A 24,674-nucleotide genomic window follows, 5' to 3' on the forward strand; every position below is an offset into this window, starting at 1 on the left:
GGAGTTGTCTCCTTAAGCTTATAAACACTGTGCATTTATTGCACTTTCTTTGGTGTAAAGCTTATAAACATTGTGCATTTATTGCACTTCTTTTGTGGTGTAAAGCTTATAAACACTGTGCATTTATTTTGTGTATTGAGTATTTGAAGTATCAAGTTATTTGAAAACTTGATTGTTTGCAAGGATTCTTCACATCCTAGTGGTAGTTGACAGATTTTCCAAGATGGCTATCTTTGTCCCGTGTAAATGGACCACCGATGCCTCGTTGGTAGCCTCATACTACTTCAAGGACGTAGCCCGTTTTCATGGATTGCCTCACATGATCACCTCGGATCGTGACACCCGTTTTTTGAGTCATTTTTGGAAGTCATTATGGGCCTTATTGAAAACCAACCTCCAGTTTAGCAGTGCATTTCACCCTCAAATAGATGGCCAAACCGAAGTTGTCAACCGCACCTTAGGAAACCTGTTACGGAGTCTTGTGAGAGAAAATGTCAAAACTTGGGACCTTGTATTGCCTCAAGCCAAGTTCGCTTATAACAGCTCCATCAACCGGTCTATAGGCAAATCTCCGTTCCAAGTGGTCTATAGTCGGTCACCCACCCATGTCGTTGACCTAGCCCCTGTGTCCGGTCTTCCCGATCCAGCCCCAGACGCATTTGATGCAGTCGAATATATGTGTGATGTCCACAGACAGGTCCGAGCCAAACTTGTTGAAAGCTACGACGCCTACAAATCTTAAGCAGATCAATGTCGTCGTGATGTTCAATTCAGGGTCGGTCAGTTAGTTTTGGGTCTACTTGCGTCTTGAGCGTTTCCCTGTAAGTACTTATAACAAGCCGAGTCCTAAGAAGTATGGTCTTTTTAAGGTTCTTCAGTAACTGGGTCTGAATGCCTACCTCCTCGAGTTGCCCGACAATTGGCATATTTCACCTATTTTCAACGTGTCTGATCTATATGCTTACTGTAGAGACAACAAGTCGTCAGAGCAGACTTCTTTCCAACCAGGGGAGAATGATGCAGAGCAGGATGGACCCAGGTCCATACAGCCGGACCTCGGCAGCAGACCAGATCCACATGAAGGGATTGAGGATCGGACCCAAGCAGAGGATCCGACCCAACACACGGTACCGGGACGCGGGGACGTGGTGCCCCTGCGTACCTACTCCAGACGAGCACGAGGCACGCCGATCTGGATGACCCAGATCCAGCAGGAAAACGGTCCGGATCCCATCTCGGGTCCATGACTGGACTCGAGACCCGGGATCCTCAGCCGACTTTATAAAACCCTCTCCTAAGGTTTCGTGGAGATTACAGAAGATTGAAGACTCAGCAGCCTTTCTTTTCTTTCGTTTGATATTGCTTGTTCCTTTTCCCCTTTCAGTTATTCTTTGTTTAATTTATTCCTTTATTGTTCTTTGTCCTCCCCAGTGTTATTGAAACCTTATTGAAAATAAAAGAGAGTATAAGCCACACCGATTCTAGGTGGGCATCTATTCTTTTCTTCCCGAAGAACGCTGCATCAATTTGTCATGATAGGTAGAAATGAATTCAGATTTCCATTTAATATCAGGATCCCCACTCAACATGCTATGATCTCTGTAGAACAAGTTCACCAAATTCCACAGATTACAGGTCCAAGTGAAATTGAGCCAGGCAGAACTTGAGGAGTGACAGATCCAAATACAGAAAAGTTCAAGGAGAACAAGACAACACAAAGCTTGCAGGGGATTTTTCATAAACAGCCAGCTTAATACAATTTCTTTTCCAAGAAACATAAGTAATGAAAATAAATCCCTTGGGAACATAAAACATCATGCCAAATTAAACTAATAAACGAGCTAACATTAGGACAAATGAGGATAGGTAAAGCAAAGTTGAAAGAAAAGCAAAAATAGCAAAAGTAGAGTACCTTTTCTGTTCTCCATGTTAGATATTTATGTTGGGCTTCACGGTTAATTGAAATGTGACATAGATTAGTATCAGCAGTTACCCGATCCAGCAGTTTAAGCCAAGCCTGTCATCCCCAATAAAATTAGTAAGTGAAGAGTTTAAGTATATTTACCAACTAAAGAATAATCAGCGCAAAGCTATCTGATATTCTTAAGACTAAACACACAATGTAGCCACTTGAAGAAATCATTTAGCATGGTGAGTATTAATTAGAATTTTCTACCGTAATTGTGATCTGCAGTATGCTATTTTTATTCTGATAAAAGACATGCATCATCAAATTTTCATTGCCCAAAAATGGATCCCACATTCTCATTCATGACCACTACTGTACTTCTTGCAAGTAAATGATATACACATGATTCAAAATAAAATGGAAAAGGATATGCACCAGTTACCTTGAAATAGACCTTGAATGCAGAATACAGAATATCATGTTTTTCCTGACTTGAAGAAAACTTTGTCCAAAGTACAATCGGTGAGAAAAATCTAATAGACTCGCCAGTAATTTGATCACCCCATGGCAAAAGCTGCAGTATTTCTCCACATCAGATTGTGCCTTGTGATTAACATGATTATGAAAGTAAATCATCCAAAATAGGCTGAATTCAAGAAGAATAATTTGCTAATCTTTATTCTCACCTCTGCATATTTCTGTCCAAGAGGAAGTAGGCTTCTGTAGTACTTCTCCTTGTAGTCTTTGTTATTTATGACATCATGCAACGGATTGAGATCCCTAAAAATGATCAATTAAGGCTGAGTTCCAGAGTCCTTAAAGCTTAACAAAATTCAGGACCAAAATCTGTTGCAAATAACAAAAGAAATTGTCAATTGGCTATTTCAAAGTAAAAAAAAACTGCTGGTAGTGGTACTTTTTGAAAAAAGTTGCAGAGTGATGTGTAGAAGGCATAATCAAAATAGGGATGAAAAAATGGGACAATCATACAAGGACAAGGACATAACTGTTACATAGAAATGCATGCAAAGAGGCAAAAGAATACTTCACATGTAAACACAATCTTTTCTGAAAGCAAAGTAAATTTTATTAAATCAGAAAGGAGTGACGAGTTGTCGCTTCTCACCAGCAAGACAAGTCAATTAGTGTACAGTGTGCATTAATGAATTTTCAATCCAAGAGAGATCTAAGTTTGGCCATTTTGCATTAGCACAGACCACAATATCAAACTGTATTTGGGCTTGGATCATTAACAAATCCAGTTCTTTCTTTCCAGCCATACAAACCACCAAGTCAAATGCAGCCATCATTTCCAAACCATTTAGATATGCAGGATTTAGCCTTGAGGAACCTAACCCAAGGTCTGTCCTCTGTGCATATTTACAACCACCACTTAGCTAATAAAATGACGTTTAAGGTGTCTAGCCCGTAAATTCATATCCTCCCCTTTCTCTAGGGGCTGTGACCAATTTCCAAAAGACTAGGGCCCCAATTTTATTGTTTGAGGAACCTTTCCATAAGAATGTGTGCATCATCTTGCTTGTTCAATTCTCAGTTTCACAGTGTCCTAAAAAAATCCCCATGAGAAAACAGGGAATACATGCTATGACATGCTTGATAAGAGTTTCCCTCCCAGCCAGTGAAAGATATTTGGCGGTACAACCCTGAATTTTCCTCATTACCCTATTTCAACTTTAGCAAAATTCAATTCCCACAAGCATCCCTTGATTAGTAACACTCCCAGATACTTTATAGGTAGGTGTGCTTGCTGCTATCCAAAGATGCACTCAACCACCTGCCGCATGTTGGGCTCAGCATTAAAATCATGACTGCACATTTCTCTTCATTCCCGATCACAAAAGAATTAACTATCAGAAAGATCCTAGTCAATTGTGCGATAGATGCAGTCCCAAATATTAACATATTATCAACAAACTGTATGATAGACAACAGATACATACCCAGTAGAGAAATTCCTTCAGTGAATCCAATCGCCTTGGCCTTCTTCAGCAACACCACCAATCCTTCATAAATCATGTCAAAGAGACTTGGAGACAGTGTAAATTCCTGCCTTAAGCCTTTCTTGCTGTGAATTTCAAGTTGCAACCCTTCAGAACCATTGTCATTGATGGTCAGTGAAGCATCAGCAATAAGGTTCGTAATCCATGCAGCCCCTTGGTCCCAAAACCCATACTAGACATGTTATTGAACAGGTAGTCTCACCAAACAGAGTCGAATGCTTTAGCTAAGTCCATTTTTAGCAAAAAGATTGGCCGTTTAAAGGCATTAATGCAGTGAATTGCATTGTTTACTAGCAATGCACAATCATAAATCCTATGGTCTGGTGTGAAAGCACACTAAGATGGCTATATGATCTCTCTGGTGACTGATTTCAGCCTAAAGCCAACATTTTAGTCTAATTTATAGATACTCTTCAACAAGGAGACAGGCCTGAACTCCACTTGAGGGTTTCATTTCCAACCATTGGGGAGAACAAATGTGAAATTGACAACTTTTATTTTTTTGAAGCCTTTGAGGTAAAAAATCCCTTTCTTTTCCTTCATTTTTGAGGCTTTAGATTGAGATTGATGGCCCCTAATAACATACATGACAATGGGGGACCCAAATCAAGAGTAGGGACAATTTTGTGAAAGAATAGGCAAAAAGGGAAGCTTGAAGAACAAGAAAGGAAGACCAAGAAAGAGGGAAGAAAAATAAAAAAGGGAGAGAAAGATTAGTGAGGAAGATCAAGAAGAAAAATATCACCAAAAGAAGAAGATGGCCACCTTGATGGGATCGGATCATACCTCACTCTGTTGGAGTTGGTGCTCTGATACCATGTGAGCTTTGGATTGAGAAGATGAGAAAGAGAGACAAGAGACATTGGCAGGAACAAATCCAAAACCCTTAATGGCTTAGGGCTGGATATTTACATTAAAATGTATAAATACTTGAGGATACATGTGTTGATCTATAATGATGTCCTTGGTTAGTTATATAACCATGTGGGTCTCAATAAAGAAATACAAAGGAAAATACAGCACATATTGTAGCTGGCCTTCATAGTAGGATACATCCTCTATCATGCACGACTCCTAATGTGGATCATGGACCTCAGTCCATTATGGATCTGGATATGATCCAGATCCATTTTCATGTTCCAATGTGTACACAGAGATATGGTTGACTATGATATATGCATATTCGTTAGCCTGTATAAGTACTAAAAATACTTGGTTTATTGGATATGGAGAACCATTTGGCTAGAGCATCATGACCAGACCGCATTGTCATAGCAGCAGTTCATGGCCCATAGGAGAGAACCAAGTAACCACGAGCCACAGCTTTTAAAAGTTAGACAATGCCATAGCATGGAATACCTAACAAAATTTCTTGAACATTTGTAAGAATGACTTCAACAATTGTACGCTAGAATAAATAGATTCATTGATCATCATATTAGTTTACATTATGATGCATATGATAAGCCAGGATAAATGGATTCATTGATTGTCATATCAATTCACATTATGATGCCTACGATATTCATATCAAGAAAATTTTGAAGAAAAAAAAAGGTCTTGAGAATGCCATCCAAAAATTGACATGCCACTAAATATTCAATAGGAAACATGAAATAAAATTAGCTAGGTAGATCATATCTAAGTATCTAACCATGGTAAATAGATCTCAGATAATCAATCAATACGCATAAAAAGCGACTTGGTTGTTCATCTAGTTTGCACCAGGCAGTTACTGGATTGATTACAAGTTTCTCTATGAGACAATTTATTTCTCCAGATAGCAGATAAGTATTTCAGAATTACAAATAGATCTGTGATTCTGTATTCACAGGAAGGATCAGCAACTTACAAGACAACTATGTTCCGGTCTGCAGCCGTGAAGAAGTTTGCACAAAATATAGGAAGATCAAATTCTGGTTCAGGAAATGCTGCAAAGTCCAATACCTAACAACAAAATGAAGAACTTAAAGTACGGATGAAGAATAAGCAGTATATGTATGCATGCTTATGTAGCATATTCTCAATAGTATGCATGTCAAAAAGAAGAAACACTAGATTAACCTAAGATATAAATAAATAATAAACAATAAGACTTCATAACCATGGTGATAAAACTGAAGGATGAAAAAAGTTCATTTCAAAGATAGCATACGGTTAGTCTAGATTGTACTGTAGCATGCCCCTAGAGCTTATGCCTTACTATTCTAAAGATATTTCGCAACAAAGAGCAGAACTAGTATATTTATTTATTTCACAATATAACCTCACTCAGGAAAGAGGGGAAGTTCCTTAGATGATCATTTCTTGGTCCATTTTGGCAGAAAATCTGACATTTGGTCCAATGTCTATGCTAGAGAAATGAAACCATCTAGCACGCCCTAATTATGATTACAGATAAGGTAGACAAAAGGCACATACAAGGACTTCTTGCAAACTCCAGGCATTCTGAAACAATTTAGATTGTTCCCTAGGTCCACAAGATTTTTGGGAGACAAAACGAAAGAGAGTAATTAGTAAAGAAAAACTTAAGATACAAAAGTCCAATCCATTAAATCTACATCAGTGAGCAACATGAGTTTATTGCACCACCAGAATCACCATTTGGGAAGGCGCAACATCTCCATATGCTATCTTAAAAGTCCAGAAAAATGTTAACATGCAAAAATGTCATCACGTCACAAGATGAAAAGCAAGGGATCAACAAGTCCAAAATCTCTGTGGACCATCTATATGACAAATATCAAGGTCATCATTATTATCATCAACTTGAGTTCAAAGTGTAGAAAATATATGTTAACAAGAATTCATCTATAAAAATGCAAATTTTGTTGGGGTTGTCAGAAAAATAAACAAATGAGGTTTTACAAGCAGGCTACCTCTATATTATGGTTTAATAGCATTTTAGTTTCTTTTAGTGATGGCATAAATTCACAGCAGTAGTAATATTAGATGCATAAGAAATGTATAAGGATCATAGCTATCAACTAAAATAGATGTGAGAAAGATTTGTATTTTAGAAAAGCCTAACAAATATCTACAAATCATTCAAAAGTACATTTAAGTTCCCCATGCAAGTTAAGACATTGACAAAAATTTCTCTCTGTATTGATAGGACACAAAGTATAAGTTTAATATTAGATGCATAAGAAGGTATCAGGATCATAGCTATCAACTAAAATAGATGTGAGAAAGAATTGTATTTTAGAAAGGCCTAACAAGTATCTACAAATCATTCAAAAGTACATGATTTAAGTTCCTCATGCAAGTTAAGACATTGACAAAAATTTCTCTCTTTATTGATAGACACAAAGTATAAGTTTAATATATCATGCTGAGAATTGTTGCTTCTGCTTCACAAACAATTGAGTCTCCCTGCAGCTTGGTTTTGTCGAAGCATTCTGCTTCTCTCATTCTTTTTCATAGCAGTTGTTAGGGTTCAAGAGGGGTTGCAGAGGGGGTCAAAATTGACAATTGCTCGCAGAACTCCAAAATATTATGAAGAAAAAAAATGCTGCATTGGCATGGTTAAAATTCACTTGCCTCTTCTGTTTGGAGGGGCAGTATTGGCAGGATGAAAAAAACTGTACACAGATAATAGGTGGAGTGAGATGGCAGCACTAAATGCATTCATCTCATGAAATCCAATGCCATGTGTTTCCAGCTCATATGCATATAAGTATACAAGATGAGTTACAAATATATAGAAGAACAAAGAATTACTTGTATTATTGCAAGAAAGATAAGCATGATTTTAAAGATATTCCTGAAAGTGTAAGAGGTGTACACCTTGTGCATCATTTAGGCTTTCACAATCTCAGGCGCACGTTCCTTATGAAAAACTTGCAGGGCACACTCATTCTAGTAAATAAGGCATAACACATAGTTGTCAGTGTTTTTTTCTTTTTTCTTTTCTCCCTCTTTCCTTTTGATGATAGTACGTGCTCTAATGTTCAAAGAGCTTCTTAGAACAAGAAGGCAGGTAAATTATAAAAAGTAAAATCTTAAACAAAATAAAGAGAAAATCAGAAGTATGGAAGAAACTGTTTCTGGGAGGAACTTGGGACACATATTTAAATAAAAAATCAGAAGTTTGGAAGAAACTTGGGAAGTTTATTTAAATAAAAAAACAGAAATTTGGAAGAAACTATTTCTGGGAGATACTTGGGAAGCTTACTTAAATTTTATTTAGGTAACTGAATTTTGTGATCTTATTCGTACTAGTTTGTCATATGTTACTTTTTTTAGTAAAGTAAAATTTTATTTAGATCATTTAGCTGCACAGTTTATAACTAGGGATGGCAGTGGACCGAGGCGAAGGCCCGTCTCAAAATTCTGCCCTCCATCCCCGCCTTCATCCCCGTACGGGTTTTGATTTTAACCTCCATCCCTGTTTCATGTCCTCCATCCCTGGTCCAAACGGGCCGAGGTGGGCATCCCTGCATGGGTTTTGATTTTAACCTTCATTCCTGCTTCCATTCCCATTTCATGTCTTCCATCCCCAGTCCAAATGGGGCGAGGCTGGGTGGGGCCCCATTTTTCCCCGGTCCATTGCCATCCCTATTTATAACATAACAGCGTTGTTTTCTTTGTCCATCTAATTTCGTTTTTGTCCCTTTTCTTCTGTGGGAAACTGAGACCCTTTTTTGGTTTTATTCATTAACATAGCCATGATTTTCTTTGAGAATGATGTGCATATCAAATAGAGTCGAGTTACCATATTTATTTGAATAAGATATTTTTTTGTTACAGTTTTTAATGAAATACTCTTGCTTTTTATTGTACCTCATCATATGAAGACCTTGCACCTCAATGACAATTACTTAATCTCTCTTGAAATGCTTCTCACCTTTAAAATGTGATCTAGAATTCAGCTGACTGTGCTGTTTGGATGGCATAGTTTCTCCATCCAGCCACATGGCATCATCCTTGAATATCTTTGAGCAACAAATTCACAAGTTGTGTATCAAAAGTAATACAAAGAAGAAGAAGGAGAAATAATAACCATTATTTCCTCAAAAGTATGATATGATTAATTATTTAGAACACCATCTTGGTGGATAAACCACTGACCATATCCAATTAACACTAACTGAACCTATACAGCCCAATTATGATCATCTAAAATTTGCTGGACATTAGTCAAAGAAGCACAGTATAAACTATAAAGAGAAACTTCTCCCCATGAGGTGACCCAACTCTAACCCAGAAGGGCACCAACCAAAACAATTAAACTACCGGATACCACATAAGAATGATTGGACTCTAAAGCACACTGACCTGAGCTTGAACCAACCCAACCCACTGACCCTCTTGGCACCAATCAAACTCATCCAACTCATTCCACACAATACCATACCTACCTGATCGGCTCAGCTCAATCACATGCTAATTTAGATGTTAAATAGTATAAGTCAAACAGCAAAATGAACCAAATACAGCCATTTACAGTTCAATATTAACAAAACAAGTTACAGACAAACCCAAATACTCTGTTTTTTGTGAAATCAATGCGAACATATCTCTATCTTGAGATTGCTTTAAGTAGCAGTACACTACACCACATAATACTTATTCATGTAGATTCGAAGGATTTAGATAAATCACTACTACTGGTTACTGTGAGATTTGCATGACGTTAAGTCAAAATTATCTGTATCGCCATATCCATCTTTGTAGAGAGTTCTGATAGACCTAGAGATACTTGTCTATGACCCCAATGGCCATAAATAGACCATTCCTTTTAGCTGTCACAAAAGAGACTACCATTAATTAGAACAATCTGCACTAGGATGCTGTAACGTAACTTAAACAAGGATTCTCTTCAAGAAGCATTAACTTGAAAAATCTATCACTACTTAACACCTCTGAACTTTAATTAGAGGCAGTCTTCCCTGCCAAAATTATAGCACTTTAGTACTTTACATGGATTTAGTAGCAGACCATATCTCTTCTTCAATTATGTATATTATCCCATCATCAATGCCAAGAACAATAGCACTTGTCTGCATGCAGTCATGCAATATGGTGTCTGCCTGCTAGAGAACAGAAACAAGATTGACAAGTAAATGTGAGGACCTGCATTGAAGGGCCTCCATCAACTGTCAAGCTACGGAGGAGTCTAATCTTGGGAGATTGAAAAGAGAGGGTTCTTAGCTCTGTCTTCCCATCTAAAGCCTTGACACAACTGAACCGTTCCTGATAACGAACACCGCCATCAATCAAACTCCAAAACTTTGCATGAATGTCAACACCAACAAGCAAAAGAAGAGAATAAAGCACTACCCACAAGTGGGGGAAGGGTGATGAAGATAAGAGTGAAGCAAAAATCACCTGTAACTGCAGAGGACGCAAGTGGGTATGCATTTGGATCTCTTGAATGGCAAAATGAAGGAACTTTTGGTACATGAAAGAGGAGATTCTTGGTGGGTTTCGATTAAAACCACATATTGGGGAGGGTCCATTCGACCTTACAAGGGTTGAGGCACCACCATGGACCAAACACTCCATCCCTCTCCTCCCCCAACAAGACACCCAGAAGGCCTTTACTTATTTCTCCAAAAAAAAATTACAGTAAAAAGGAATGTAAGGAGCATCCCACTCCCACGTAGCAGGTTCCCACTCCCACGTAGCAGGTTCCCACACCATTCCGTACAAAGCCCCAGCATATCCACACTATTTTTTTCACTGGTTTATTTTTACCACAACTTTTTGGACACTGTAATTTGGTAATATTTAATTAAATATGAACATTTTTGTGAAATACATGTTTAGTTTTTTTTATTAACAATTGATTCTCGTCAAATCTTGATCTCAAACAGGTCAAAATTGGGTTTGCATAGTATCTGTAGCGATTTAGCGGTATAGTCAGCATTTTTTAGATAGATCCGAGGTGTTTTGGTCAAATGATATGCACAAAATTTCTGATACAGGATAAGGAAGTTTGTGGAATGAGGATTTAAAAGTAAATTACTAAAAAGAGGTTGGTTTTCATGAGATATGGCGGATTTGCTTTTGATTGCAAGGGTATAATCGGTATAAAAAGGACATGTTTAGGGTTCATTTTTGTTGCAGGGTATTATTATCTTTTAGTAAGGACAGCTATTGTTGAGTGGAGACCAGATGGCCCCCACCCTCTCTCTTTGAATAACACGTTAACCTGTTAATTTTGTTTTAATCACCTTCCTCAACTTGGTCTTTTCTCTCTTGTCTCTCTTTTCTTTTTTTCTCTTCACTTACTTATTGACAGTTGTTTCTGCCTTCATCTCTCCCCCATCTCCCTCTTCAATCGTTGTGTGCAAGCCTTGAGGAGTTGTTGCCCTGTGAAACCATGCTTAGGGTAAGATGTTTTTGAAGAAAATTTCATATTTCATGTTGAACTCATGTTCTGTGAACCTGTTTAAGCCTTATGCATGAGGGACATTGGGAAAATTCATGTTTAGAGGTTGAATGAATGAAAAATGAATTTCTGGCCTAATGTGTGACATTTGTGATTCTGCTGTACTTGCAATTGTTTTCAAAGAATCTTTAGTATGGGATCTTATGTTTTAAAAAAAAATTAATCATGTAAATTTTGTGTTTATTATTAAGTTTTGTTTAAAAAAACTTCTGCCCAGATTTCTAAACAAAATAATATTTAAAAAAAATGAGATTAGTGAAAATTTTAGGGCAGAAATTTAAGGATATTCTTTTGGGGGTCATATTGTTTTTCATAATAAGATAGAAAAACATGTTTTCTTGTAAATAATGAAATGTAGAAATAATTAAAATGTTTTTAAAAGATCTGAGGCGAGTCATAACGTGTTACACGTTCATATCTTACCATCCCTTAGGACCTTCAGTGTCGTGTTCCACTGATTGTGATTTTGATAGAGAAATCAATGTTAGAAAAAAAAAAGGAGGGAACCCTGGTGTGAGTTTTATGAAAATGATTTTTAAAATAATATTTTTAAGAAAAACAAGTGTGAAAGTCAGATACCAAATAATAAAAACTGGCTATAACGAGTAGTAGAGTCCAGGTCGATCTCAGAGAATGAGAAATACTTTGTATTCAACACACAATCTAACTACGCTTTATTACCAAAATAAAAAAAAAATAAGCATGAGAGTGATGCCCTACGTAAAGGGCTTAAACAAATAATTAAATGGCTTATTATAGACTGAATTAAATGAATAAATAGCAAAAATAAAACCTTAATCTAAAAAAAAAGAAAAGGCTTCAGTGCTTCGAGTCTTTTTGTCCCTTCTTGATTGATTTGCTTTTCTTTATCCTTCCCTCTGTGTACCCTTTAGGCACTTAGGTTGAACACTTTTGTATAGTTTGCTAAAGAGCTCTCTGAAGGCTTCCTGAGAGCACTTCTGAGGGCACAAAAAGAGACTCACCGCACGTTCCAACGCTTCCCTGCAAAACACAAAAACAAAACAAACAGCAAAAAATGAAATCTACAAGAAAATCAAATGTAAATACGAAGAAAAATCATAAAAACATGAACTAAATAACAAAAACTAAACTTCTAACATAAACTAACTTGTAACTAATTAGAAACAACTAACACTAAAAGACAAAATAGCAAAACTACATAACTAACAATCAAGAAACTAATTCCTAACAAACTAATAACAAAGTAATTCAAGAAAGCAAGAAATTAACTAAACCTAATGATCAAGAGCATACTCAGCTGAATCTGACAAATTGCTTAAAGACTTTACTATAATATTAACAACTTAAAGAAAATAATTAACGAGAATAAAAAATCGACTAATGAACTATGCTAATTAGCTGTTGATTTTTTAACTAATCTAACTATGCATAAAGATATGAACTACTATTAAATCTAAAACTCAGCCTACATGGATTAACGTGATTTGAATTAACTAATCTAATACACTAATTAACGTAAAGCACTAACTCACATAACTAAAAAAACTAATGTTAAAAGGCAAAAACAAGGACTCGACTGAAATAAAAAAACTATTTAAGATATAATTCTAATGAAAGCATGTAACGAAAAAAACTAATTACCACTAAGGCTAACCGTGGATTAAAAACAACTACTAATATAAATAAAACTAAAGCTTGTTGCACTAATTGACAAAACTAAAAAAGGAACTAAAACAACATGATGTTTAAGAAACATTGGCTGGATGAACACTATTAATAAACAAGCATGGAAAAATAAAACATTGACCTAAAAAAAAAGAGAGAAAAACGTTGAACCTAGAGACTAAAGGAACACTGAATGCAATGAAATTAAGGATGCACGTAAGCCATGACTAATCACGTTAAAATAATAATGTAAACTATGAATTCCGGATCGGGTGAAGCAATGTATTTAAGTAAACAAAAGACTAAAACTAAAATCATTAACCTAACTAAAACATCATGTACATAGATTAACAATGGCTAAACTAATCTGGTATGCAGATCTAGATGCAATACACAAGTTATGAAAAGAATAAATAGCTATGATGCATGGAATGCAATGCAACCTACTCTACGATGAAGAGAAAAGGAGAAAGGAGCAAACAGTGTGGCTCGCTTTAACGAGATGGATGTGGTTCTTCCCGACTGAAATCAAGCACCTTCCCGATGACGTAGATAAGAAAAGCTAATGAAGAAAGGGTTTAGAAGATGGATGAAATAAAGAATAAGAAGAGGAAGATGGAGGAGAAATAGAGAAAGAAAAGAAGTCGGCTATGGATGAGAGAAAAAAGGGAGAAGAGAAGATGGAGAGAAGAAGCAAGGGAGGGGGTGTGTTTTTCAAGAGGGAAAAAAATGTCTCCTCTTTGCTGGAATGCTACTATTTAGTCCGCCCTAATTAGGTTAAAACCTTATTTTTCATAAAAAATCCAAAAACTTTTTGATAATTTATAAAATAGCTTTTTATGAAAAATGTGTTTCAAAAGACTTCAAAGCTAGTTAAATTGCAATTATTAATTTTACGCTAAACTAAACTAAACTACACCTAATAAAATCTAAAGCTAAAAACTAAAATTACAGGGAAAGCTTTGAAAAATATAATTTTATGATAAAATTCAATTCAATGCGGTTTCTCGAAACTAACAATAAAACTGGGTTTTTAAGTCAATTTTTCACTAGATCATGCATAGAATAAGCTGAATAAATGTGTATAATGTATGCATGATCAAACCCTTTTAGAAGACCGCTTGAGTGGAAGGAATGAGAATGTTACCAAAGTCTGTTCGAATCGTCACCTCTACTGATTTAAGTGACAACCATCCTAAATGGCTTCTTTTTCTTTCATATATTTTGTGATAATTATAATATTTGTTTTCTATCATAATTTTAAGTATCAAATCACAAGACTTATCTTTCTGAGTGGAGGGTATATGCTTTTCTTTCAAATGCATACTTTTTTAATGACTTGTCTTTTTGAGGGATGGAGAATAGTTCTGACTGTTTTCCCCAACTTCTCCCAAAAGGGAAGAAAAGTATGATGCTTCTTATAACCTCGGTGAATGATCATCATCGCCGAAGAAGCACTCATGGGCCAGCATTGTGAAAGGATCCCATAGTTAGGAAAAATTGTGTGGGCCTACATATGATATGCATACATTATAGGTTGTCTCAAGTTCAAGCCTTTTTTATGTGATCTAATACGATTGGGTTGTGTGGTATCTTATATGGTGTAGTGTTATTATGTAAAGAGACCTCTTATGCCCTTTTCTATCAATTTTTAATTCTATGATGGGCTAAATTGAAAATAGACTCCTAGGTGGTTACAATTAAGTTATAGTCCCCAAATCTTATATAGTGGCTCTCTCTTCAGGCTCTCCATTGACAATAAGAGAAATCAGTACCTCTCTCATAAGGTTTAGAGAAAGAAAAATGGTCACATATATAGGTTTTGTAAGATTATACCCATCAAAGATCTGTCGAAGCACCAATGGATTAAGGTACGCTTTCGCATCAAGATTTGATTTTTGTTTTGCTTTCAACGATTTAGCGTGAACATGTTTGACGCTCCATTTAGTTTTTGGTGGATTATAAATTTCAACAATTGGTATAAGTGCTTCATGTTCTCGTTGAAACATACGATCTTATTATGTATTTCATGCTTTTTCGTTTATGGTGATGATCCATTATGAGTAGAGTCGGGGTGCAAACAGAGGAGAGTTGATCGGCCCTTCTCACACTGTTCGATTATGCCCAAATACAAGGAGGGTTGATTGGCCTTCCCTTTTCTGATTGTTGGATCGTCGTCGAGTGAAAAAGGGGCTTAGTTGTATGTTGGCAGTCAGATAAGAACAGTCATCAGGCTCTTCTCCTTTGTTGACAGCCGAACGAAAAGGGTTGTCGGGTTCTTCTCTTTTTAGTTGATAGCCAGATGGGAAGGGTCGTCGGGCTCTTTTGTTTTTAGTTGACAGCCGGACGGGAAGGGTCGTCGGGCCCTTTCCTTTTGTTGGTAATCGAACAAAAGGGTTGTTTGGCCCTTTCCCAATCTCTTTTGGCATGTCCGGACAATGAGCATGTTCCCGATAGCTAGATGAAAAGGGGATTGCCCGATCCTATTCAGATCCTAACATAGGTGGGGTGGGTTGCCATTCTAATCGTCGGTCGACAGGGCATGTCACCATTTTGAATGCCAGACGAACGATCTGCTGTTGGGTTTGGCTGGCAGTCGAGGCTATTTTCAGCTCTTCAGATGGTGAGATACCATGTCTGGCAAGCATGGTGATACAAAGGTTGTTATCAACCATTCAGGTGGTGTTGAGGCTATTTTTGGCCCTTCAGTCAGTGCCAGGCCATGTCCGGCGAACACGGGGGTGCCAATGTTGTTTTCGGCTCTTCTATCGGTGTCGAGTCGTGTCCAGCATATGCAAGGGTGCCAGGCCCTTTCGACCATTTAGCTTATACGGTTCATTTTTTTTATGGATCGATCGAACTGAGATCGGTTCAGTATCGGTTCGGTCCCTTGTCTATCGGGTCAGTGACGCATTTAGCACCCATTGTCGATTGTCTTAGGCTAGGTGGTTCAGGTGATGGTCTTGGGTCGATTCAGCAGTTCTAGTCATTTGGTTCAAGACCGATTCGAGCCTCTATGCATAGGACCGGTTCGACGCTCAGTCCAGGGCTGAGTCAACCTGAGTATCATTTAGGAGTCACTGGCCTGCTGACTTGGTTCAGCCCCATTCGGTGAGGGGCTGAACTGAGTCAGGTGGGGCCAGTGTCTGGTTTAGTCCCATGATTTAGTGTGAGTTGGGCCTAGTCAGACCTGACCCAATTTCATGGGCCAACACCAGACTACCTATTGTTATTGGGTCTGACCTGATCTGGGTGAGACCAATTTTGGACTCGTAGGTACGTTCGGTCAGGTCCAATTGCCCGGACTCATGCACTAGCTATAAAAAAAATTATTATTATTTTTATGAGGATTTTATTACTTTCAAAGGCTATTTGGTGTACTTTATGTGTTATTTTGATTGGCCATTTTCAGTTATTTTTTGGCCCCATGCATTATAATTGTGCTTTCTTTTATGTTCATATGCATATATTAACGTATTTGAACCTTGGTATTCTTTTGATTATGGGTCTGATGTTCTAAATTGAATTGATTGAAACAATATGTTGTCAAAGTAACCTCTTTTGTATAGATTAATTCGCTTAAAATATTATGATGTTTATATGTTTGTGGTTCATGCGAATAATGATCAGCCCAAAAGAAGATTACTATTTGGCTAAACCAAAATATATATTTTTTCAATAATAAATATGAGCCAATTGTATGGTTTTCTAAATTAATAACAAGTCAATTCATAGAAAGGCTTGTTGTTTGACAAGACTAATTGTTCATGTTTGATTACTGTTTTGAAAGTATCACTTACAAGTTGATATTTTTGTACAAAGACTAAATGTCAATGTTGTGTTGGGTATCTTGTGATGGGGTTTTTCCACTGTTTAAATATATTATTTTATGTTAATGTATGTGAAAATATATGTTAATTATGAGCTTGTTTTATTCTTGATTCAGTTAATACTTCTGCTTTTACGATATCTGCAAACATAAATTTAATCCCTATTTTGAGTGGTTTTAATTTCAAAAACTGAAAAGAGAACGCTATGATTGTTCTCGGATGTATGGATTTGGATCTTGCACTATGAGAGGATCAACTGCATGCTCTTACGAATACGAGTTCTATTGAGGATAAAAGGAACTTCAAGAGATGGGATCGATCCAATCGTATGAGTCTCATTATCATGAAACATGCAATTTCTGAATCCTTAAAGGGCACTATGTCTGAAGAGGTAAATGCCAAGAGGTTCCTTGAAGAAATAGAAAAATATTTTGCAAAAAACGAAAAGGCTGAGACACGCACTCTTCTTTCGAGTCTTATTTCAATAAGGTATAAAGGGAAAGAGAACATTAGGAAGTACATTATGAAAATGTTCCATCTTGCTTCAAAACTTAAGGCACTAAAGTTAAAGTTTCAGTTTCATTTTGTACTCATTTGTTGTGATCTCACAAAAGTTTAGGAAGGACCAGTTGAAAATAGGCATGTTTGGATCACATTACATGTAATTTTCATGCTTCACATCCATACTTGATATATGTCATTTGGTTATGTCAATATACGTGATCATTAATAGGTCCAATTATGTTATTTGTAATGAAGACCGCTTTGATTTTATGCTGACATGATCAATGGACCATATTGGTGAAGATATCAATTGATAAAACAATGTTTTTGAGCTCATAAGGTTATAATATGTGATTATAAGGTTATATATATGGCCCAAGTGGGAGATTATTAGGAAAAATCATGTAGGCCTACATATGATATGTCACACGTTATAGGTTATCTCAAGTTCAGGCTCTCTTTATGTGATCTAATATAGTTGGGTCATGTGGTATCTCATATGGTGTGGTGTTATTATGTGAAGAAACCTCTTATACACTTTTCTGTCAATTTCTAATTCTATGATAAGTTGAATTGGAAATAGACTCATAGGTGGTTACAATTAGGTTATGATCCTCAAACCTTATATAGTCGTCCTCTCTTCAGGCTCTCCATCAACAATAAGAGAAATCAATCCCTCTCTCATAAGGTCTAGAGAAAAGAAAATGGCCACATATACAGCTTGTGGAAGATCATACCGATCAAAGATCTGTCGAAGCACCAATGGATTCAGGTAGGCTTCCACATCAAGATTTGGATTCTATTTTGCTTTCAACGATTTAGCGTGAACATGTTTGATAGTCCTTTTAGTTTTTTGATGGATTCTAAATTCCAACACCCATTTCCAAGAATCTTCGCCTAAAACAGAGATGGTTCAGGTGGGTGATTCATACCGATTGGAAATATCTATAGTGCCCTATGATGAAATGATGGCTCCTTTCAAGTGGACATTATTGGCTGGGTTTTTGGGTGAGAATCCTTGAAAATACCTTTGATATCAATTTGCCTTCCAACCATTGGGGGCTCTCCTTGTTTGGTAGGATCAGCTAGTGCACGTCACCTTGTGTTGGGACGTTGCAAGTTCAAATCTCAATGGTATCGTTGTATAATTGGTTGGGGTCTGCCTAACCCCAACTTGCCTTTAAAACCAAAGAACAAAAAAAATCAATTCTCCTTCCCATCTCTATCAATTCTCTTTCCAATCTCTAGTCGATATTAAAGTTTATGAATTTAGTGAAGTTCATTTCTTTGCAGTAGGGTTTGTTTATTATCAAATTGAACAACTCTGAGGATATGTATTAAATCCTTTGCGGAGGACCATGGCGTATTGCTGGAAGGACAATGGTTGGTCATCAATGGGAACCACATATGAATATGAAATTGAGATCTACTAACCAAGACCCTCTTTGGATTCGGTTGTCCATGGAGTGTGTTAAAGACATGATGTATTCGAAAGAATCACTCGTTCAATTAAAGGATAACTTATTGAAGTAGATGGATTCACTCATGCAATGGAGCGAGGTGCTTTTGCATGAATTTGAGTTGCAGTCCTCTGAACATTATTCCAAAATCCAAGATCAAGCAAGAGATAATATACTAGCAAAAGATCCATTTTTACCCGAAATGTAGATCGATGAACCAGGTTATCATCAAATAAGAATGCCCAAACAAGATATATTCAAAACAACTTTTAAAATACATGATGGTCAATATGAGTTTTTTGTCATGCCATTTGGTTTGACAAATGCTTTGACAACTTTTCAAAAAGCAATGAACTCACATATTTAGACCCCTACTTTGGAAGTGTGTCTTAGTATTCTTTGATAACATACTTATATACAACAAGACTTGGACATGACACTTGAAACATGTAAGACAAGTATTGAAAATAATAAGAGGTCTAAGTGTAACTTTGGACTATAAGTAATCTATTTAAGACACATTGTCTCGCAATATAAAGTATAATAAGATCCTGATAAAATACAACACATGCTTGAATGGCCCATACCCAAGACTACCAAAACCTTGAGGGGTTTCTTAAGGCTAACAAGATACTATCGGCTGACATGCCCTCAAAGAAAGTCGATAATAAAAAATCATCATAACACCGACAAATAGAAGGAGGTATAACTCCACCTACTTTATATTTTTCTTGAAATTCTCCCTAGGAAACTCTCCTTTTCAAAATATCACAAGATTTTTCATCGCCGAGATTTTACCGCGGGTACACTATTTGTGACTATGTGATAGGCTAGCTCTTAACACATCTTTGAGTTAAAAAGTTTTTAAGGCAAACTTAAAAAAAAATGCCCAATTTTCCTATTTTGTCCAATCTTTTTAGCCTAGCGAAGATAGTAAATAGGTGGTTTCATCTTTTTGAAAAAAGGTGACAAGAGTTGGTATCAAATCAGTTTCCTTCCTCAAAACAAAAAATTGTTCAAAAAATAAACTCAGTTTCCAAAAAAATTAAAAACTAGTTTGCTCAAGGACCTTTTGTTGGCGTATGCTCTAAAATTAAAACCGGAATGCTAATTCAACACATATCGGTAGATGCCATGGTTGATGCAATGTGCGGGTGCTTTATGTTCTCGTCAGCCTATCGATGCCCACGATGAGCCCAGACCTTCAAGATGATGGTGAGCAAGACTCTAAACCCAAATCGGAATCATGAGGACAATGGCAATAGGCTTCAACTGCTCTCATCATGCAGCCAAGCCCCATATTTATAGTGGAGGATAAGGCAGGAGGATTTCAGAATGTGAACCCCTTCACATTCTTGTAGCCCCTACCCTACTAAATCCCACTAATTGCCCACTAACCCCTCATTATTGTCAAACCGGATCACACTATGGGTTAGACCGAAACCCAAATGTCCAATATTCTCCCACTTGACCCATTGACACTAAAAAGGTACAAAATCAAGGTTTATACTGTTATCTTGACTTAATTCTTCGTGTGGGTTCACATGCTATCTTGTATCATAAGAATGAATCATATGAGTCATGGAGATGATCACCTCTTTATGAAATGTCATATTTTCATATACTATAATACAATTCATTTTCAATGCTTTAACATGTTAATATTACTTTTATAAATAGGTTAGTCTTTAACACAATCTATTGATCATTTTAATATTGTTATTCTGTTATTCTCTCTAATCAAATAAGAGTTTCTTTATGCAAAATCAATAATACACAAAGTCATAGATAATTAATTCATTTTCACAAATGTGATCATATAATGTACTGTCATACATCAGAAGAAATCAAACAGACTCATCCTCTTTACATATTGAAAATACAATTCTGGTGTTAGCTCTTTAGTAAGGGGATCCGTAGTGTAACGCCTCAAAATTTAACCCAATTTTTTAAATTTTTTTTTATAACAGTGAAAATATTCAAGTTAACCAGGTTAAACATTTTAGGCACATCACAGAAATCATCAAAGCAACTAACATTCATGTCATTTCTAATACATGTTTAAAACATAAGATCAGAGTTCAGAATAACTAAATAACATATTTAATAATAACCAGATTGGAATTTAATATCCCGAGAACACAATAGATCATATATATTGATTTGCACATCATCCTACAACCGCTCTTTATCTTTTACTCTTCTCTTGAAAAAATAGTAAAATAATTTGTGTCAGACTACAATCAGTCTGCGTAGGAGATTATTATGTTTTTGCAAATGTATTATGTACCAAGCATGCAATATGATTTAATAACAATAAACAATAACGCATGATACTAAACATGACATGAATAACCAAGTGATAAAAAATTAATCCATTACGCATCTCAATGCTAACTAACGAACTAGCATAACATGAATAATCACATGATCAAAAAAATAATCACAAGTTTAAATAATTCATCACATGCTCAATTAAGTAATTATATATTTTTAAATAACTAATCACATGGGCAAATATAGAATTTCATAATAATTTGTTTGAAAGATACACACAAAATGTTTAAATTAAGTTTTTCATAAATTATCCTGTGGGTACTCGCAGGCCAAGGCAACTGTAACAAAAGAGAACATTTGGGGGTCTATTATGCTTAGTATTTTATTAACCCGAACGTCTAACTGAAACTGAAATCCTAAGAGAGTGGTTAAGTAATCGAGAGAACCTCCCAAAGGCCCAAAAAATATGATGCATCCCTAACTTCTGTAGAAGAACATGAAGCGACCGCCTAAGACAAAATTGATAGTCTGGGTCTCTTAACTCCGAGGACTTGAGAGCCGATGAGCCATTGCCGCTCGAAGCTAAAAATATTTGTCCTCAGAGTGGTGTACCACCTACCTTCTCCAAGGTAAGCTCGAATCTGAGTGGGTTGCTTATTTTATTAAGTTTATTACCCTACTTATCAGAGTTTTCCCTGATCTGAATCTAGTCGCTCAAAGATACTGGAGTTCCCCAACAATTTTGAATCCTACCACTATAGTAGTAGATTCTCAACCATGCATACTTTAACTAGATATGTTACTCATTTTATCAATTTACTTGAGCAAACCCACTCAAAGTGCTCTGGTACCTTTACACCATCAAGCACGAATGCCCCAGTACCTTTAAATCAGTCAGGCAAAAATATTCATATATGTTTAAATTTACATGTGTATTCATTTTATAATTTCGAGGACTAGTGTGTGACCCTCAACACTCTGGCTTGACACTTATGTGCCCACAGTCAACCGACCCGCAGGCTCGATTAAGAGATTAACTCTTCTATCAATGGTAAGTTTTCACAACATACCTTTAGGTTTTACACTTGCAACGTCCCAACTCATGGTGGCATGTGCTGGTAGCTCCGCCAAACAAGTAGAGACTCATTTGTTTCATTTAGAGATCTTGCAGTGTAACCTCAGAGGTAGTACATGTACCTACACCTTTCTCCAATCACCTTCGCATTTGACCATTCCATGTGATATACAACTTAGTGGGCATTTTGAACATTCCAGGAAGTATACAACATTATATGCATTTGAACATCAAAATTTATGCAGCTTAATAGGCATTTGAACATCAACTTAATAAGCAGCTAAATATGCATTTGAATATCAACTTTATATGCAGCTTAATAACAAGCGGCTTAGTATGCATTTTGAGCATCAACTTAATATGCGGTTTAAAAATGCATTTGAACCTCAACTTAATATGCAGCTAAATGTGCAATTGAACATCAACTTAATATGCAATTAATTATGCATTTGAGCATCACATAATACACATTTAAATATGCATTTGAACCTCAACTTAATATGTAGCTTAATATCAACTTGATATGCAACAAAATATCAACTTAATATGCAACTTAATTAATCATGCAGAAAATATTCAAAACATGCCACAATTTGAGCATTAAAATCTCAAAATCTGTGATCGTTAAAACAGGAAAATAATCAGAACATACCAAAATCTGAGCATTAAGCCTTCGAAGTGCATGAATCAGGAATAGATACATCTATTTTGAATGTAGCTAGACAGTATCATTGCTAACCTATCCCATTTGTTTTAATAGTCTTACTTGTCTACAATATCAGTTTCGTTCTGCCAGGATAATAAAAAATGAGTATTCAAAACAAAACAAATAAGTGGCATGCAAATTAAACAATTTCTTATTGAAATAGTTAGCCAAAGTCGTGATTAAATAAGTTCTTCTCTAGGTATGTTTACCACCGACTTTCATGTCTAATATATATATATAACCCATTCAAATTATGAAATAACCATCATGCAGACTGTTATGAAACCCTTATACAAAAATTAAGGGTGAAACTAACTAAAAGAAAATTTATGTTCTATGTGCATTTATCAGTCACTGATCTCAGCCATTAAATCGTTACCCAAAAAGTGAATCAAACAGGGTATTATATGAACTTGTAGATGATTGATCCCTTTTTCTTTTTTTAAAACGCAAGTTGGGGTTCGGCAAACCCCAACCAGTCAAACAAGAGACCATTAACTACACGATGTGATAACAGATACTTAATATGGATTTCCAAAAATTTAGTTCAAACAAACCCCATAGGTTGACAGATAGTAGACTCGCAAAATCAAGATTCTGCATCAACGAAATCTTAAATCCATGTAGATGGGTGGGGCTGCTATCTCTTGCATTCTGGAAACATGTACACTACAATATCATAACACCTCCTACCTCTGCGTTGCTCTTTCCCCCCTTGCAATGGCAGCAACTTGATACATGACTTTCTTCTGGCTTAACCGCGCGACAGGGAGAGAGAAATAGAGAGTGAGAGCAAGAACGAGAAGGAAAGAGGGATAATGTGAGGGAGAGGAGAAGGGTTAATTTGCGTGAGAGAGAGAAGGGGGAGGTCAGTTAAATAGAGAGGGGATGGGGAGAGGGTTACAAAATCATGGGAAGGGGGGAAGGAATCGTGCAACCCTCCCCCCCCCTCCCCCCCCCCCCCCCCCCCTTGTTAAGAGTGTGAACCCTCTTTAGGGTTTCACAATTTTTCTTTAAGATGCCCCCACTCGCTAAATTTTTTTTTAACATGAGTGCGAGTTTGGGTCTCCCATGACCCGCGAGTTTGGGTCTTCCATGACCCGAGACCCATATGTCAGTTTGGGTCTATACATCGGCTTATCCGGATACATCCGTGGATACAGATTTTCTTTTAAAGTATAGATATTTAAATTTTTTAATATAGAACCAGATTAAATTACTTTAGGTCTAATTACATTATCATGGATCTTTACTAATTTATTATGGATCCAAGATCCGTTGTGCTCATAAAACCCTTTAAGAAATTTGGATCTAAGGATCCAAAGTTTTCTTCATACTATGGATTCAAATTAATATACATGAATCCAGACAAAGATATTATGGATCCAAACATAAAAAAATTTAATTGGATCCTTGCCATATTTAAATCTCTGATATCCAGGATCCAAATGCAATATTGTGGATTAAAAAACTGCATAGGCTATACAAATCCCACTAAAGTGATGTAGACCTACTATAGAAATTTTCTCATTAAAAATTTGATTTAAACTTCACAGATCCACTCCATTCATTCTTTCAATATCAAATTTGAGCATGATATTGAGGATCCAATACCAGAGATCTGATCTATTTAACCAAAATCTATTGTTAAATATCCAATTTAATGTTCGTGATATGATATCTAAGTTCAGAACAGGATAATATGGATCCGATATTGAAGATCTAAATATAATATCCGAGATTCAAATATGAATAAATAAATAAAACATTAAAAATATCTTTGTACCAACTTAAGGACATAAATTTGAAGTCTATTTATCGGATAAATTCATGGGTATTACACATA

General features: G+C 36.2%; 1 protein-coding gene across 2 annotated transcripts in view; it reads right to left on the reverse strand.

Annotated features, from left to right (window-relative positions):
- HY2 (phytochromobilin:ferredoxin oxidoreductase, chloroplast / phytochromobilin synthase (HY2)) overlaps positions 1-10,478 on the reverse strand; it is a 30,353-nt gene extending 19,875 nt beyond the window's left edge. The window contains exons 1-6 of one of the 2 annotated variants that reach the window (XM_090000011.1): positions 10,264-10,478; positions 10,009-10,128; positions 5,783-5,877; positions 2,596-2,689; positions 2,352-2,483; positions 1,913-2,017 (exon numbers count right to left, since the gene is read on the reverse strand). In XM_090000011.1, the coding sequence (XP_089856137.1) occupies positions 1,913-2,017; positions 2,352-2,483; positions 2,596-2,689; positions 5,783-5,877; positions 10,009-10,128; positions 10,264-10,440 (723 nt within the window). In that variant the 5' untranslated portion in view covers positions 10,441-10,478. The remainder of the gene's footprint in view (positions 1-1,912; positions 2,018-2,351; positions 2,484-2,595; positions 2,690-5,782; positions 5,878-10,008; positions 10,129-10,263) is intronic. The other variant, XM_090000010.1, reaches the window with a different exon arrangement.
- Positions 10,479-24,674: the final 14,196 nt, after the last annotated feature.

The sequence above is a fragment of the Nuphar pumila genome, chromosome 3, assembly GCF_984573655.1.
Source record: "Nuphar pumila chromosome 3, dmNupPumi1.hap1.1, whole genome shotgun sequence".
In the NCBI taxonomy this organism is placed as follows: domain Eukaryota; kingdom Viridiplantae; phylum Streptophyta; class Magnoliopsida; order Nymphaeales; family Nymphaeaceae; genus Nuphar; species Nuphar pumila.